This window comes from Anomaloglossus baeobatrachus, chromosome 3 (assembly GCF_048569485.1).
Source record: "Anomaloglossus baeobatrachus isolate aAnoBae1 chromosome 3, aAnoBae1.hap1, whole genome shotgun sequence".
Taxonomy (NCBI): Eukaryota; Metazoa; Chordata; class Amphibia; order Anura; family Aromobatidae; genus Anomaloglossus; species Anomaloglossus baeobatrachus.
The window spans coordinates 386,253,152-386,270,958 of record NC_134355.1 but is presented as its reverse complement, the minus strand read 5'-3'; the positions used below and the strand labels follow the sequence as shown (position 1 = coordinate 386,270,958).

Sequence of the window (17,807 nt, the reverse complement as noted above, 5' to 3'; positions counted from 1 at the left end):
GGACATCTGTCAAGTCAGCAGTCTTCCCCATGATTGTGTAGCCTAATGAACCATTTTAAATGCTTAGGAAGCTTTTGCAGGTCTTTTGTGGTAATTATTCTAATTTTCTGAACTAATGACCTTTGGGTTTTCATTGGCTGTAAGCCAGAATCATCAACATTGACAGAAATAAACACTTGAAATAGATCACTCTGTTTGTAGTGACCCTATATAATATATGTTTCTCTTTTGTATTGAATTAATAAAATGAACTTTTTGATACTATTCTTATTTATTGAGATCCACTTATAGCTACTGCACACACTTGGCTAGGATCTGGGCAGTGTCTGGTCAGCAATCTCCTTGGAAACAAGCTGTACACTTAAGGTACCGTCACACTAAGCAACATCGCTAGCAACATCGCTGCTGAGGCACAACTTGCTAGCGATGTTGCTGTGTGCGACATCCAGCAACAACCTGGCCCCTGCTGTGAGGTCGTTGGTTGTTGCTGAATGTCCTGGACCATTTTTTAGTTGTTGCTCTCCCGCTGTGAAGCACAGATCACTGTGTGTGACAGAGAGACAGCAACAACTAAATGTGCAGTGAGCAGGGAACGAAGGTAAATATCGGGTAACCAAGGGAAGGGCTTCTTGGTTACCCGATGTTTACCGTGGTTACCAGCGTCCGCAGAAGCCGGCTCCCTGCTGCCTGCACACGTAGCAGAGTACACATCGGGTAATTAATGTGTACTGTGGCTAGGTGTGCAGGGAGCCAGCGCTAAGCGGTGTACGCTGGTAACAAAAGGTAAATATCGGGTTGGTTACCCGATATTTACCTTAGTTACCAAGCGTAGCATGCTTCCACGTGTAGCGACGCTCCAGCGATCCCTGCAAGGTGAGGTTGCTGGTGGGATCGCTGGAGCGTTGCTTAGTGTGACATCTCACCAGCGACCTCCTAGCAACTTACCAGCGATCCTTATCAGGTTGTATCGTTGTTGGGATCGCTGGTAAGTTGTTTAGTGTGACTGGGCCTTAAGGTAGCTGTAAGCTTTCACAGCAGGACAATAAAACCAAGCCAAATGTAAACTTGCCTATTTTCAGGCTGTTTAATTAGATTAATAAAAACGAAAACTATAAATGGCCTTATATATGTATAGGGCAAACTCATAAAAATCAAGAAAACCTATAATTTTTTTTTTTTAATCCAATCAATTTTTTATTGTAGGAAAAAGTTACATTACAAAAAGGAGAAATTCAGGTATCATTGGCAATAATACACAAAGAAAACAACGCTGTAACATGTGGTAGTATCACCTTTGATTATGATTCACATTTCCTGTCACATCACCACCAATCATGTCTGATGCAAGTTGCAACTTTTTTAGGTTAATCAATACCCAATACGTATAGAGTCAACCTACCAATTTACTCTTTAATCCTCAAAATGAGGGATCCAAACAACCAGAACCAGAGAGTAAGAAAGGAAGATAAGAAAAGGGAGGGGAGAGAGAGGTAGGGGAGAGGGGGAGAACCATGGATGGTTGCAAGGAAGCAACCAGGGAGGGGGAGGGGGAGGGAGGGAATTGGATGGCGTTTCGGGGTAGCCCGAGCAGTAACAACAACAGAGATTTAAACACCTTGACTATTGACATGTGGTATGGGTGAACTCCCTGCGTAACACACTCTTTGACCCTATTTGACCCGTTTTTAATTATCAACAGTTTGCCCTGGAAACAGATGCTTGACAGGGGATGCATATACAGAGTTTAGCCACGTGTTCCAAATCTGAAGTATTTTATTTTTGGCACGGATGGAGTGAGCCAGACAGAACTCGTATTGGCATTGGAGATTAATTCGGTTATATAGTTCAACTAATGTAGGCGTCTTTGGGGATTTCCAGTGCAAACTTATGCAATATCTGGCAGCTACTAGAATGTGAACTAAAAAACCGCTGGATTCCCAAGAGAACTCCTCTATACCCACGTTTAGCACTGCCAGAGCCGGATTCGGATTAATACGATTGCCTGTCAGCTCACCCATCAGGCCAAACACCTCCAACCAGAACGAGAAAACCTTGGGACAAGCCCACCAGCAGTGACCAAGAGTACCCCTTTGGAGGCAGCCCTTCCAACAATGTGGCGAATAATTTGGGAGGAACTGTGCTAAGTTGGCTGGGGACCGATACCATCGCAGGTGTACTTTTTTCAGTTGCTCCAGATGATTTATACACTTGGAATATTTTTGGATATTTGCTGATGCCGAGTGCCAGTTTGAAGGAGAGGTAGAGACACTCAACTCCACGTCCCATTTATTCATATAAGGAGATTTTTGCTCTTCGGGGGGGTTATTGAGCCATTTGTATGTCGAGGAGATTCCTTTGGATTTAATTATCTTTTTAAATACCAAAGCTTTTGTTGTAGGTAACAGAGGCTTTGACTTTGGAGGAAATTTAGAGGCCAGAAAATGACTAATTTGGATGTGTTGATAGAAACAGCCCTTTAAAGAGGGGTGTTCCCGTACTATTTCATTAAAGGGGTTAACACCCATATCAGAGTATAGATCCGCCAGCACTGTAATGCCCGATCCCTCCCACCTGGCCAGATTCAAAAAGGGGATTTGAGATTCCAACGACTTGAGGGAAATCTCTGAAAGAGGAATCTGAATCTTATGAATTAAGTCATTTCGCCAGACCTCCAGGGAGGCTGACATGGTGGGAACACACGGGGAAAACCGTGAACGGCTCAAATATTCTGCTTCCATCATTCTTCTGACCGAGCCCTGGCGGGACAGGAAATTTTCAATCTGAGCCCATCTATGTGAATTACCTGGACGCCACCATTCCTTTAGTGATTCAATTAGTAAGGCTTTATAATATGCCGTTATGTTTGGGGTGCCCAATCCCCCTAAGTCATATGGGGGGTATAACACTTTACCTGCGACCCTAGCCCTTTTATTACCCCAGACAAATTTGTTAGTCAACGATTGAAGTTTCATCAGGGTTTTGTGAGAAATTTTGATGGGAAGGCATCTGAGCACATACAATATTTTGGGTAAGAAAACCATTTTAAAGGACTGTATCCTGGCCATCCAGGACAATGATATTTTTTCATACCTTCCCAATTCCTTTTCTAAATTTTGGATCAGAGGTTCCAAATTTTCTTTAATTAACATCTGCGATGGTGTCAGCTTAATACCCAAATAAGGTATCCCCCTGTCGCACCATTTGAATTGAAAGGCCCCCTCCAGCGCACTCCTGGCCTCCACCGGTACATTAAACGGCAGTATCAAAGACTTTGCCGCATTAAGCTTATAATACGACACTTTAGAAAAGTTTGATAATGTGTTCACCACTGCTGGAATCGACACTGCAAGGTTAGAACAGGAAATTATCACATCGTCTGCGTATAAACCAAGTTTATGTTCAAATTCCCCAACTCTTATACCAGAAATGGCTATGTTTTTTCGTATAGCTTCCGCCAGAGGTTCTACCACTAAAGCAAAAATAGCGGGAGACAATGGACACCCCTGGCGGGTGCCATTACTTATTTGAAATTTAGATGACAGAAACCCCGATGCCAACACTGACGCATTTGGGTAAGAGTAGAGGGCTAGAATGGATGACTTGATTTTCCCCAAGAACCCGAATTTTGTTAGAACTCTCTCCAGGTATCCCCAATGCACCCTGTCAAAGGCTTTTTCAGCATCAAGAGACAGGAATGCACTGGGTTCACCTGATATCTTCACCAGTTCAATCAAGTCAAGCATCCGTCTGGTGCCATCCTTAGATTGCCTCCCTGTCACAAACCCAACTTGGTCTGGAGCCACTAAGGTCGGGATCACTTTATGAAGTCTATCTGCCACTAGTTTGGCATAAATTTTAACATCACAATTTAGGAGTGAAATGGGCCTAAAATTACCCGGGGTGTCTGCAGGTTTCCTTGGCTTTGGTAGCGTGATAATTATCGCTTCTAAGTTGTCTGGGGAAATTGACCCTTTATTTTGCCAAAAATTGAAGGTTTTCGACATAAAGGGGGACAGAGTGGATGTAAATTGTTTGTAATATTCGTATGGCAGCCCATCGGGGCCCGGGGCAGAGTTAGACTTAGTCATTTTGATGGCACCTAGGATTTCATGTGTAGTAAAGGGAAGATTAAGTTCCTCTAATTGCTCATCTGAGACCCGGGGAAGATCCAGGGTGTCTAGGAAACCCTGTATATCCACTTCAGTCGGCTGTGACGTATTGGAATCATATTTTAGATTATACAGGGCTTCCTAGTATTTCGCAAATGCTTCTGCTATTTCAATGGGATGTCTAGTGATTGTTCCGTTTGGGTCCCTCAGGAATTCTATTTTAGATTGGATCTCACGTTTTTTCGTCCTTCTTGCCAATAAGGACCCCGCTCTATCCCCCATAGCATAAAATGTCGATCTATTTTTTTTAAGATTATTTTCGTATTTTTGCAGGAGTAGGGATCTTAATTGGAATCTATGGGTTACAATTTCTTTAGTCAAGTTAGGGGATGCTTTGGCTTTATTCAGGGATTCAAGGTGATGAATACGGGTTAATATATATTTAATATCTGCGTCTTTTTTCCGTTTTTGGATGGAGGCTATTTTTATGAGCTGCCCTCTGACTACGGCTTTATGAGCAGCCCACAGGGTCTCGTCAGAAATTTCCCCATTATTATTAAGTTTAAAATATTCTGTTAACACTGACTCTACTTCATCATGTACCTTCTGCCTACCAAGCAAGCTGGTATTCAGTCTCCACCTAGGGGAATTTTGAACATTAAAGCTACCCTGAACAGACAAAGAGATCGGCGCATGATCTGTCCAAGTAATTAAACCAATATCAGCTGCCACACAATTACTTATAGATTTGCTGTCGACCAAAAAAAAATCAATTGTACTGTATGAGCGATGCCTGGAAGAGAAGAATGTATAGTCTCTTTCTGATGCGTGCAAATATCTCCAGATGTCATGAAAATGGAATTCATTGATGAGATGCTTAAGTTCCTTAGCATGTGGGATGCTGGTGTTGGAGCAATCCATGGAGCGTATTACAGGTATATTAAAGTCTCCACAGATGATTTCCGCCCCTGTGGCAGTATCTTTGAATGCTTGGAAAAATTTCCTAGCAAAGGTCAATTGTGATGAATTTGGGGAGTAGACCGTTGCCAAGGTATAAGGGACGCTGTTGATATAACAAGACAAAATAATATATCTTCCATCCGCTCCATAACTGACATTTATCAATTTAAAGGCCACTGAGTTCTTTATTAAAATGGCCACTCCTCCTCTTTTTTTTGAGTCATTAGCAAAAAAGGTGTGTTGGAACCTTGGATGAAGTAGCCGTTTATTATCTGTGGAAAGAAGGTGGGTCTCCTGAATGCACGCTATATCACAGTTAGATGCCTTCACCTCTCTCCACATCATTGACCTTTTTGCTGGGGAGTTGAGTCCGTTCACATTAATAGACAATATCTTAATTCTCATATTGGAGCCGCAGGGGGGTTTGAATTCCTAGGAACGCCATCAGGGATGAGAGGGGCTAGACCAGCAAGGAATTGAGAGAAATTTCCAGAAAAAATTAAGGAACATTTGTGAGAAGAGGAACAAAAACAAAAAAATTCCAACAACACCGGTTTGCCCCGAGTAGGGTGCCCGGTGTATAACCGCTCGCCATAGGCGAGAACATCAGGGGGGCTGCGTGACATCCCGTGTCACAGGAGCAGGGGCAGCAGGTGCCATAAGCAGGAAGGAGTCCCAGCTAAGCTACTGACCATTCAGGGTTAATCCTGTCTGGAGGGCCTCTATGATTCTCCTGCCCACCAGGGTTTGGTGGGTGGGCTATTCCCCAGTCATCCAGCAATTTGCCCAGCTGAGAAGGAGTATGACATATGTGAGTGCCTCCATCTTTGAAAATTATCATCTTCACTGGAAAACCCCACTTGTACTTGATGTCTTGATCTCTAAGGAGTTTAGAAAGGTGGGCAAATTCTCTTCTTTTATTAAGAGTTGCAGCAGAAAGATCTGGGAAGATTTTTAGTCCCATGAAAGTGTCTGGCAGGGCTGGATTTCCCCTCAGTGTGTGAAGCACAGCTTCTTTTGTTTTATAGAAATGAAGTCTAGCCAGGACATCTTTAGGCAGAGCTGGATCTATGCCTTTGGCTTTAGGGACTCTATGAATCCTGTCCACTATCAGGTCTCTGGTGTCCCATCCAGGGAGTATAAGCTGCAGAAACTTGTGGAAGTATTCCTGGAGGTCTTTATCTGCAACTGATGAGGGAATCCCTCTGATTTTTAGGTTATTTCTTCGGGATCTGTCCTCTATATCACTGATTTTAAGTTTTAGTGCCTCCACCTCCTTTTCCAAAGCTGTGTTAGCATCTATCAGATTGTTATGTGATGTTGAAAATTCAGCCATTTTAGTTTCTACATGCTTTGTGCGATCACCAAGAGACCTGATCTCTTCCTTCAGCTCTCTTATTATTTCTCTGAGATCAGCCTGCAAGGAAGCCCTCAGCGTTTTCAGCAGAGCTTGCATTGTTTCCTCTGTCAGAGGAATGGCTGTGCAGCCTCTCAAGCAGCCTGTTTCTCCTTGTGAGGAGTGGGAAGAAGCTGCGTGGGAAGCCATCTTGTTTGGTGAGGAGAGATCCCTATCCAGGGGGAAGAAGTCTGTCAGTTTGGCTGGAGTGCCAGTTTTTTTAGGTCTCCCCTTAAGCTGGGTTTACACACTGCAACATCGCAAACAACATCGCTGTAACGTCACCGGTTTTGTGACGTTACAGCGACCTCCCCAGCGACATTGCAGTGTGTGAAACCTATCAGCGACCTGGCCCCTGCTGTGAAGTTGTAATCGCTACAAATCGTTCAGGACCATTCCTAGGTCCTTTGTTTCCCGCTGTGCAGCATGCATCGCTAGAAAGTTTCAGTGTGTAAAGGGGACTTTACAGCGACTTCGCGGCTCTGTCTGTGTAGCGTCCTGATTAGCGGTCACCTGTGAAGGATTCACTGGTGACCGCTAATCCCCCGAGTGACTGAAGTGTCCCCCCTCTCTCATACTCACCGATCCCCGATCACCGGCGCTGCACGGCGTTCACACTGCTCCAGCGGCTTTTCCTTTTTTGAAAAAGCCGGCCGCCCATTAAACAATCTCGTATTCCCTGCTTTCCCCGCCCACCGGCGCCTATGATTGGTTACAGTGAGACACGCCCCCACGCTGAGTGACAGGTGTCACACTGCACCCAATCACAGCAGCCGGTGGGCATGTCTATACTGTGCATTGAAATAAATAATTAAATAATTAAAAAAAACTGCGTGCGGTCCCCCCAATTTTAAAACCAGCCAGATAAAGCCATACGGCTGCAGGCTGGTATTCTCAGGATGGGGAGCCCCACGTTATGGGGAGCCCCCCAGCCTAACAATATCAGTCAGCAGCCGCCCAGAATTGCCGCATACATTATATGCGACAGTTCTGGGACTGTACCCGGCTCTTCCCGATTTGCCCTGGTGCGTTGGCAAATCGGGGTAATAAGGAGTTATTGGCAGCCCATAGCTGCCAATAAGTCCTAGATTAATCATGTCAGGTGTCTATGAGACACCCTCCATGATTAATCTGTAAATTACAGTAAATAAACACACACCCGAAAAATCCTTTATTAGAAATAAAAAACACAAACACATTCCCTCATTACCAATTTATTACCCACAACAAAGCCCTGCATGTCCGGCGTACTCCACGGACCTCCAGCGTCGCATCCAGCTCTGCTGCATGCAGGTGACAGGAGCAGCAGAAGACACAGCCGCTCCTGTCACCTCCACGCAGCTAATGAAGAGAGCCGTGTGATCGGCTGAGCTGTCACTGAGGTTACCTGGATCCAGCGGTGGATGCAGCGGTGGCCGCGGGTAACCTCAGTGACAGCTCAGCTGATCACGCTACTCACCTCATTTGCTGCGTGGAGCTGACCGGAGCGGCGGTGAGTAGCGCGATCAGCTGAGCTGTCACTGAGGTTACCCGCGGCCACTGCTGCATCCACCGCTGGATCCAGGTAACCTCAGTGACAGCTCAGCCGATCACACGGCTCTCTTCATTAGCTGCGTGGAGGTGACAGGAGCGGCTGTGTCTTCTGCTGCTCCTGTCACCTGCATGCAGCAGAGCTGGATGCGACGCTGGAGGACCGTGGATTACGCCGGACATGGAGGGCTTTGTTGTGGGTAATAAATTGGTGAACCAGGGAATGTGTTTGTGTTTTTTATTTCTAATAAAGGATTTTTCGGGTGTGTGTTTATTTACTGTAATTTACAGATTAATCATGGAGGGTGTCTCATAGACGCCTGACATGATTAATCTAGGATTTAGTGTCAGCTATGGGCTGCCAATAACTCCTTATTACCCCGATTTGCCAACGCACCAGGGCAAATCGGGAAGAGCCGGGTACAGTCCCAGAACTGTCGCATCTAATGTATGCGGCAATTCTGGGCGGCTGTTGGCTGATATTGTTAGGCTGGGGGGGCTCCCCATAACGTGGGGCTTCCCATCCTGAGAATACCAGCCTGCAGCCGTATGGCTTTATCTGGCTGGTATTAAAATTGGGGTTGACCGCACGCCGGATTTTTTAATTATTTATTTTACTGCACAGTATAGACACGCCCACCGGCTGCTGTGATTGGGTGCAGTGACACAGCTGTCACTCAGCGTGTGGACGTGTCTCACTGCAACCAATCACATTTGCCGGTGGGCGGGGAAAGCAGGGAATACGAGATTGTTTAATGAGCACCCGGCTTTTTCAAAAAAGGAAAAGCCGCCGGATCAGTGTGAACGCCGTGCAGCGCCGCGTCGGGGATTGGGGATCGGTGAGTATGAGAGAGGGGGGGAAAATCACCAGCAAATGAGGTGAGTAACGTGATCAGCTGAGCTGTCACTGAGGTTACCCGGTGGCCGCCACTGGATCCAGCGGTGGCCGCGATTAACCTCAGTGACAGCTCAGCTGATCGCGCTACTCACCTCATTGTGGAGCTGACCGGAGCGGCGGTGAGTAGCACGATCAGCTGAGCTGTGACTGAGGTTACCCGCGGCCACCGCTGGATCCACCGCTGGATCCAGGTAACCTCAGTGACAGCTCAGCCGATCACACGGCTGTCTTCATTAGCTGCGTGGAGGTGACAGGAGCGGCTGTGTCTTCTGCTGCTCCTGTCACCTGCATGCAGCAGAGCTGGATGCGACGCTGGAGGACCGTGGATTACGCCGGACATGGAGGGCTTTGTTGTGGGTAATAAATTGGTAATGAGGGAATGTGTTTGTGTTTTTTATTTCTAATAAAGGATTTTTCGGGTGTGTGCTTATTTACTGTAATTTACAGATTAATCATGGAGGGTGTCTCATAGACGCCTAACATGATTAATCTAGGACTTATTGGCAGCTATGGGCTGCCAATAACTCCTTATTACCCCGATTTGCCAACGCACCAGGGCAAATCGGGAAGAGCCGGGTACAGTCCCAGAACTGTCGCATCTAATGTATACGGCAATTCTGGGCGGCTGCTGACTGATATTGTTAGGCTGGGGGGCTCCCCATAACGTGGGGCTCCCCATCCTGAGAATACCAGCCTGCAGCCGTATGGCTTTATCTGGCTGGTATTAAAATAGGGGGGGACCGCACGCCGGATTTTTTAATTATTTATTTACTTACACGGCACACAGACAGAGCCGCGCGGCATTAAATGAAGTCGGGTGAAGTTCACCTGCTTTTTTGACACGTCCCCAACGACCAGCTAGTCGCTCTGCAGGTCCGGATCGCTGTTAGGTCGTTGGCCAGGTCTGTCTGTTTGACAGCTCACCAGAGACTTTGTAGCGATCCCGGCTAGGTTGAGATCGCAGGTTGGATCGCTAGAAAGTCTCAGTGTGTAAACCCAGCTTTAGGCATAGCTGGGGGCTGGGGTTACTCACACCTCCTGTAGCTGGTAATCCTGTTATCTGTGAGCTGATAAGAGCCGGTTTATCCTGCTGTCAGCACAGAGCTCTCCTTCAAGCAGCCGTTGCCATCAGCGTGCAGGCCACGCCCCCCAAGAAAACCTATAATTGACATGCATTTTAAGCCAAGATAAAAAAAATTCTTTGTTAGAACACAAAAAATGGAAAAAACATAGATAAAAGAGAATGGGATATACACAATGAAATTAATCAATCCACAGCATAAGAGACACAGAAATACATGTAGTATGAAAAAAACAAGCAGATAAATATGGGGAGATACTATATCTCCCAACTAGTAAGATAGTAAGAGAAAAAAATAAATGCAAATGTAATAATTGATAAATATGTCCCACTATCTATATATATAATTGCCTTATTCTGTCTGTCTGTCTGTCTGTCTGTCTTGCTCCAAAATTGTGTCCTTACGGTGACACAAAGCTGATTGGCCGCTGGGCTCGCCATGGCCCCGCCCCCCGCACGGATTGGCCGCTCGCCCAGGCAACTCGCCCACGCCCCGCCCCCCTCACGCAATGCACGCTCGCTCTGGCCCCGCCCCCCGCACGCATTCTTCGAACCGACCGACACGGAGCCACGACTCCCAGGTGAGTACTGTACCCCCGGGAGCCCACATCAGCGTACGCCGCCAACCCAGCCGACACATACCCTCGCTTTGCTGGGGTTGCCGCCGTATGCTGGTGTGGGCTCCCGTGCGAGCGGGGGACGGGATATGCTGGTAACCATGGTAGGCTGATGCTGCGGGCAGAGAAGCTGATGCTGCGGGCAGAGAGGCTGATGCTGGTGCAGCATGGGGGATGGAGCACGATGGGGGGTGCGCAGCATGGGGGATGGAGCACGATGGGGAGTGCGCAGCATGGGGGATGGAGCACGTTTGGGAGTGCGCAGCACGGCGGATGGAGCACTTTTGGGAGTGCGCAGCATGGCGGATGGAGCACGTTTGGGAGTGCGCAGCATGGCGAATGAAGCATGTTTGGGAGTGCGCAGCATGGCGGATGGACCACGTTTGGGAGTGCGCAGCATGGCGGATGGAGCACGTTTGGGAGTGCGCAGCATGGCGGATGGACCACGTTTGGGAGTGCGCAGCATGGCGGATGGATCACGTTTGGGAGTGCGCAGCATGGCGGATGGAGCACGTTTGGGAGTGCGCAGCATGGCGGATGGAGCACGTTTGGGAGTGCACAGCATGGCGGATGGAGCACGTTTGGGAGTGCGCAGCATGGCGGATGGACCACGTTTGGGAGTGCACAGCATGGCGGATGGTGCACGATGGGGAGTGCGCAGTATGGCGGATGGAGCACGTTTGGGAGTGCGCAGTATGGCGGATGGAGCACGTTGGGGAGTGCGCAGCATGGCGGATGGACCACGTTGGGGAGTGCGCAGCATGGCAGATGGACCACGTTTGGGAGTGCGCAGCATGGCGGATGGACCACGTTTGGGAGTGCGCAGCATGGCGGATGGACCACGTTTGGGAGTGCGCAGCATGGCGGATGGAGCACGTTGGGGGAAAGTGCGCAGCATGGTGGATGGAGCACGTTTGGGAGTGCGCAGCATGGCGGATGGAGCACGTTGGGGAGTGCGCAGCATGGCGGATGGAGCACGTTTGGGAGTACGCAGCATGGCGGATGGAGCACGTTTGGGAGTGCGCAGCATGGCGGATGGAGCACGATGGGGGGTGCGCAGCATGGCGGATGGAGCACGTTTGGGAGTGCGCAGCATGGCGGATGGAGCACGTTTGGGAGTGCGCAGCATGGCGGATGGAGCACGATGGGGAGTGCGCAGGTGGATGGAGCACGTTTGGGACTGCGCAGCATGGGAGATGCAGCACGATGGGGAGTGCGCAGTATGGCAGATGGAGCACGTTTGGGAGTGCGCAGCATGGCGGATGGACCACGTTTGGGAGTGCGCAGCATGGCGGATGGAGCACGTTTGGGAGTGCGCAGCATGGCGGATGGAGCACGATGGGGAGTGCGCAGCATGGGGGATGGAGCACGATGGGGGGTGCGCAGCATGGGGGATGGAGCACGATGGGAGGTGCACACCTCCCCCCAACACACACACACACACACGCGCACTGCACAACACACACACACACACACTGGGAACCACAAACACCGCCCTACACAGACACCCACACACACAGACAACGCTGCACACACACAACACCCAACACACAAACACCGCGGCATACATAAATATACGCACATACCGCACAACACACACATTGCACAAAACATACCTCCCCCCAAAACACACCACACACACACAAACCGCGCAACACACACACACAGAACACTACAGACACACAGCGCTCCACAAACAACGCAACACACGCAACACACATACAACACTGCTCTCACCCCCCCGCCACACCCAGACAACACCCAGAAAATGTACAGCGCCCTACACAAACACTTGGTAAGTACACACAACAACATCTATATATATATATAACAAAAATCATACATGAACTACACAATACGTAAATTCTAGAATACCCGATGCGTAGAATCGGGCCACCTTCTAGTATATATATATATATATATATATATATATATATATATATATATTGTGATAACACGCTCCGGGATCGCCTTTGCTGGGTTCAAAGGGCACGTATTCACCTCAGGCAGACAGCCGAATTCAAGGTGTAACTGACGCTTGGTCAGGTTTATTGCAGTGAAGCATAAACAAAAGGAAAAAAAAACACCAACAAAATAAATCCTTGCCTGTCCGGCACTAACTATACACGGTGATATCCTAACTACCAACTGGAGGGCTTCTCCCTTCCAGCTAAACCTTACAAACATCAGGCACTGCTCCTCACAAGTGTCTCCTACACAGACAGGCTTACTGTGTTCCCAGATGGAGCCCCTCCCCCAACTTCCCAGATTCCTTTTACCTCCGTCCTTCACCTCCCATTAATCCATTAGTAGCCAGGTGATCCTGGCCAGGCTAAGTCACATAGGACCGATACCGGGGTGAGATATACCTGCCCTCATCCACTAATCCCACATGAGTCTCACATATCCCCCCCCTCTGCTCAGACCACTGCAGCTGAGCAACAGCACCCACAAAGCAGTGCACACGAGACAGGGCATCAGCATTCCCCATCCGCACCCCCGGGCGGTGCTCCACTGTAAAACGGTAGGCCTGAAGTGCAAGGAACCACCGGGTCACTCGGCCATTCCGTTCCCTATTCAAGTGCATCCACTAGAGAGGGGCATGGTCAGTGATCAGCCGGAACTTCCTTCCAATCAAGTAATATTTAAGGGACTCTAGAGCCCACTTAATGACTAAGCATTCTTTTTCCACTATGGCACAGTTGCGTTCATGCTTATTAAGTTTCCGACTAAGATAAAGGACCGGATGTTCCTCTCCGTCCTTCAGTTGTGACAATACAGCCCCTATACCGGCATCAGAAGCGTCCGTTTGGACCACGAACTCGCTGCGGAAGTCAGGAGTCATTAGCACAGGTTGAGAGCAAAGAGCTAGTTTTAAGTTATGGAAGGCTTCTTCGGCTGCCGCGGTCCATTTGATCATGACAGAGTCTTTCCCTTTGGTAAGGTCCGTCAGGGGAACAGCGGTAGCCGCAAAATTGGGAATGAACCGTCGGTAGTAGCTGGCTATTCCCAAAAACGCTCTCACCTGCTTCTTGTTGACTGGTTGCGGCCAGTTCTGAATGGCTTCTATCTTGTCAATCTGGGGTTTAACAATTCCCCTCCCAATTACGTATCCCAAATACCGGGCTTCTTCCAGCCCGATATGACATTTCTTGGGGTTTGCTGTTAGACCCGCCTCCCGCAGGTCCTCAATCACAGCCTCTAGTTTCTGGAGGTGCGTCTCCCAGTCCAGGCTGTAAATGACTATGTCATCCAAATACGCAGAAGCATACTGCCTATGGGGCCTCAGGACTCGGTCCATCAACCTTTGAAAGGTTGCCGGTGCCCCGTGTAGTCCAAACGGCATATACACATACTGGTATAAACCTTCCGGTGTAGAAAAAGCGGTTTTCTCTTTAGCGGCCTCTGTTAGCGGGATCTGCCAATAGCCCTTCGTTAAGTCTAGGGTCGTGATATACCGGGCTTTTCCAAGCCGATCTATTAATTCATCGACCTGTGGCATAGGGTATGCATCAAATTTGGAGACCGCATTTAATCTCCTGAAGTCATTGCAGAATCTAATGGAGCCGTCTGGTTTCGGTATTAACACAATCGGACTCGACCAGGCGCTATGCGATTCCTCGATTACACCTAACTCTAACATGGTCTTCACTTCTCGGGAGACAGCTTCCCGCCGAGCCTCCGGTATTCGGTAGGGCTTTACCTGAACTGTTACCCCAGGCTCTGTTATGATGTCATGTTTAATGAGAGTGGTCTGCCCGGGCTTTTCCGAGAAAAACTCGTGATTGTTGATTACAAACTGCTTGACGTCGGTCTTTTGCCGCTCCGACAGAGTCTCCGCAGTCCCGACATCCGGTATGGTCTGCTTGCAGACCAGAAGGGCCAGACCTGCTGACAGAGCTGGACGGTCCTTCCAGGGTTTTATCAGATTCACGTGATAAATCTGTTCAGGCTTCCTTTTACCAGCCTGGTACACTTTGTAGTTTACCTCACCCACCCGTTCCTTAATTTCAAAGGGGCCTTGCCACTTTGCCAGAAATTTGCTTTCTGCCGTGGGGACCAGGATCAACACCCTATCTCCGGGTGCAAAAGTACGGATCTTGGCCCCCCTATCATAAATCCTTTTCTGTGCTCCTTGAGCCTGTATCATATGCTCTTTAACGATGGGCATCACAGCCGCAATACGGTCCTGCATTTGGGTTACATGGTCTATTACGCTTTTGAACGGGGTGACCTGTCCCTCCCAGGTTTCTTTAGCGACATCTAACAGTCCACGGTGACGTCGGGCGTACAGAAGCTCGAAAGGAGAGAACCCGGTGGAAGACTGGGGCACCTCCCGGATGGCAAAAAGCAAATACGGGAGTAAGTAGTCCCAGTTCTTCCCGTCCTTGTCTATCGCCTTACGGAGCATCTGTTTCAAAGTTTTGTTAAACCGTTCGACCAGTCCGTCCGTTTGAGGGTGATACACGGAGGTGCGTAACTGTGCTATTTGTAACAGCCTGCAGAGTTCTTTCATTACTTTAGACATAAAGGGGGTTCCTTGGTCTGTGAGTATTTGTTTTGGGACACCAACCCGACTAAACACATGGACCAGCTCCTTGGCAATGGTCTTGGTGGCCGTGTTACGCAAAGGGATGGCCTCGGGGTAACGAGTGGCATAATCCAAGATGACAAGGATGTGCTGGTGTCCTCGTGCAGACTTGGGGAGGGGTCCAACTAAATCCATCCCAATTCTCTCAAATGGGATCTCGATGATAGGCAGAGGTACTAAGGGGCTACAGAAACGGGGCCTAGGCGCAGAGATTTGGCAGTCGGGACAAGACTCGCAATAGGTGCGAATATCGTGATGCATGCCTGGCCAAACAAAACAGTGTAATATTCTTTCGGTAGTTTTCTGGACCCCCAGGTGTCCCCCCATCATGTGTCCGTGTGCCAGGTCCAGCACTCTCCGCCTGTAGGCTCCCGGCACAACCAATCGTTGTACTGTGTCATCCCCCTTCTTCTCTGATAGAGAAAGTCATTCTCCAGTGCCATGTAGGGGTAAGACAGCCTAGTACCTGCATGCACCTGCACCCCGTTTATCATTTTAACATTTTTTATAGCCTGAGAAAGGGTAGGATCTCTCATTTGCTCACTTTGGAAGTCATCTTTCTGGACTTCTAAATTCAGCCAAGAGGAAGGGGGACAGCCACCCGTGTCCGCCTCTGCCCCGGGTTCATCGGAATCACCCGCCAGAACTGAAAAGGGGAACTGGGGGTTGTTTCCAGCGGATTCCTCCTCTGAACCCTCTTGTGGGGCATCTTCTAGTGGCTCCGGGCCCACACAAGGTGTGGGAGAAGGATCATCCGTGCGGCTACCCTGGGGTACTAATTGGTTCTCCCACAACTGCCAGAAGTGGGGAAAATCCCTGCCCAAAATGATATCATGCAATAATGCTGGTACTAGTCCCACCTTATGATGCACAGACCCATAGGGCGTAGTAATGCAGGAGACCGTTGTGAGGTACGAGCAGGTGTCTCCATGCACACATGTCACAGAAAATTTATCTGACGGTCCCATCGGGACTGCTACCAGACTGGCCTTTACCAGAGTCACCACACTTCCCGAGTCTAATAGTGCAACAACAGTATTGCCATCAATGGACACTTCACACAGGTGTTTTTTCATATCGCCTTGACATGCAGCACCACACACTACCCGTGCAACCATAGCCCTGCGTTTTTCAATGTCCGTGACATCGCACTGCATCGGTTCTGCAGTTACTGGACAGTTTGCAGCAATGTGGCCCACCTCCTGGCAGCAGAAACACCTCACGGGCCCCTTGCTAAGACCATAGTTTGGCACCTTAGCCCTCACAGGGCCAGCAGTCCTGTTTTCCTCCTCCACTGCCTTAGGATATTTTCCTCCTCCCCATGACCCTGGAACAGTCTTACCAGATCCTCGTCGAGAAGGGGGAAGAGCGAGGATGTGTAGCATCGTCCATAAGTCCTTCTGCCAAGGAATAACGCTCCACTAGATCCACTAGCTGATCCGCTGTCATGGGGTTTCCATGGCTTACCCACTTCTTCAGAGATGGCGGTAGAGCTCTTAGGTATTTATCAAGAACGATTCTTTGTACCATCTCTGGCGCCGTCAAAACCTCGGGCTGTAGCCATTTCTTGGTCAAGTGAATGAGGTCAAACATCTGTGACTGCGGTGGTTTATCGGGCTGATAAGTCCATTGATGAACTCTCTGTGCTCGCACGGCCGTCGTCACTCCCAGCCGGGCAAGGATCTCGGCTTTTAGTTTATCAAAGTCATGTGCTGCTTCAGGCTCAAGATCAAAGTAGGCTTTTTGGGTCTCACCTGCCAGAAACGGTGCAAGCAAGTCGGCCCATCGCTCTTTTGGCCACTTTTCCCGCTCCGCCGTCCGTTCAAACGTGGTCAGGTAAGCTTCCACATCGTCCTCTGTGGTTAATTTCTGCCAGCACCGACTCACATGAATCACCCTCTGGTCAGCCTCCGCATTACTCTCAGGTACGGTCGCCAGACGCTGCGCCACCTGCTGCAAAAGTTCGCAGTCTCTAACCGTCGATTCCACCAGTTCCTTCAACTGTGCCGACATCAAGCGATTAGCCTCTTGCTGCACAGCTGCGGATTGTACTAGCCCTTTCACCACGTCATACATTATGATGCGCTGTAACGTGCTGCCCGCATTCTCCACCACAATGTGATAACACGCTCCGGGATCGCCTTTGCTGGGTTCAAAGGGCACGTATTCACCTCAGGCAGACAGCCGAATTCAAGGTGTAACTGACGCTTGGTCAGGTTTATTACAGTGAAGCATAAACAAAAGGAAAAAAAACACCAACAAAATAAATCCTTGCCTGTCCGGCACTAACTATACACGGTGATATCCTAACTACCAACTGGAGGGCTTCTCCCTTCCAGCTAAACCTTACAAACATCAGGCACTGCTCCTCACAAGTGTCTCCTACACAGACAGGCTTACTGTGTTCCCAGATGGAGCCCCTCCCCCAACTTCCCAGATTCCTTTTACCTCCGTCCTTCACCACCCATTAATCCATTAGTAGCCAGGTGATCCTGGCCAGGCTAAGTCACATAGGACCGATACCGGGGTGAGATACACCTGCCCTCATCCACTAATCCCACATGAGTCTCACAATATATATATATATATATATATATATATATATACATATACATAGACTTGAAT

At 48.9% G+C, this 17,807-nt stretch overlaps 1 protein-coding gene across 1 annotated transcript in view; it reads left to right on the top strand.

Annotated features, from left to right (window-relative positions):
• Nucleotides 1-17,807, top strand: part of LOC142296517 (CD109 antigen-like) — a 265,735-nt gene that overhangs the window by 172,578 nt on the left and 75,350 nt on the right. Inside the window, exon 19 of the mRNA XM_075340205.1 lies at nt 1,204-1,236. Coding sequence (XP_075196320.1) covers nt 1,204-1,236 — 33 coding nt within the window. The remainder of the gene's footprint in view (nt 1-1,203; nt 1,237-17,807) is intronic.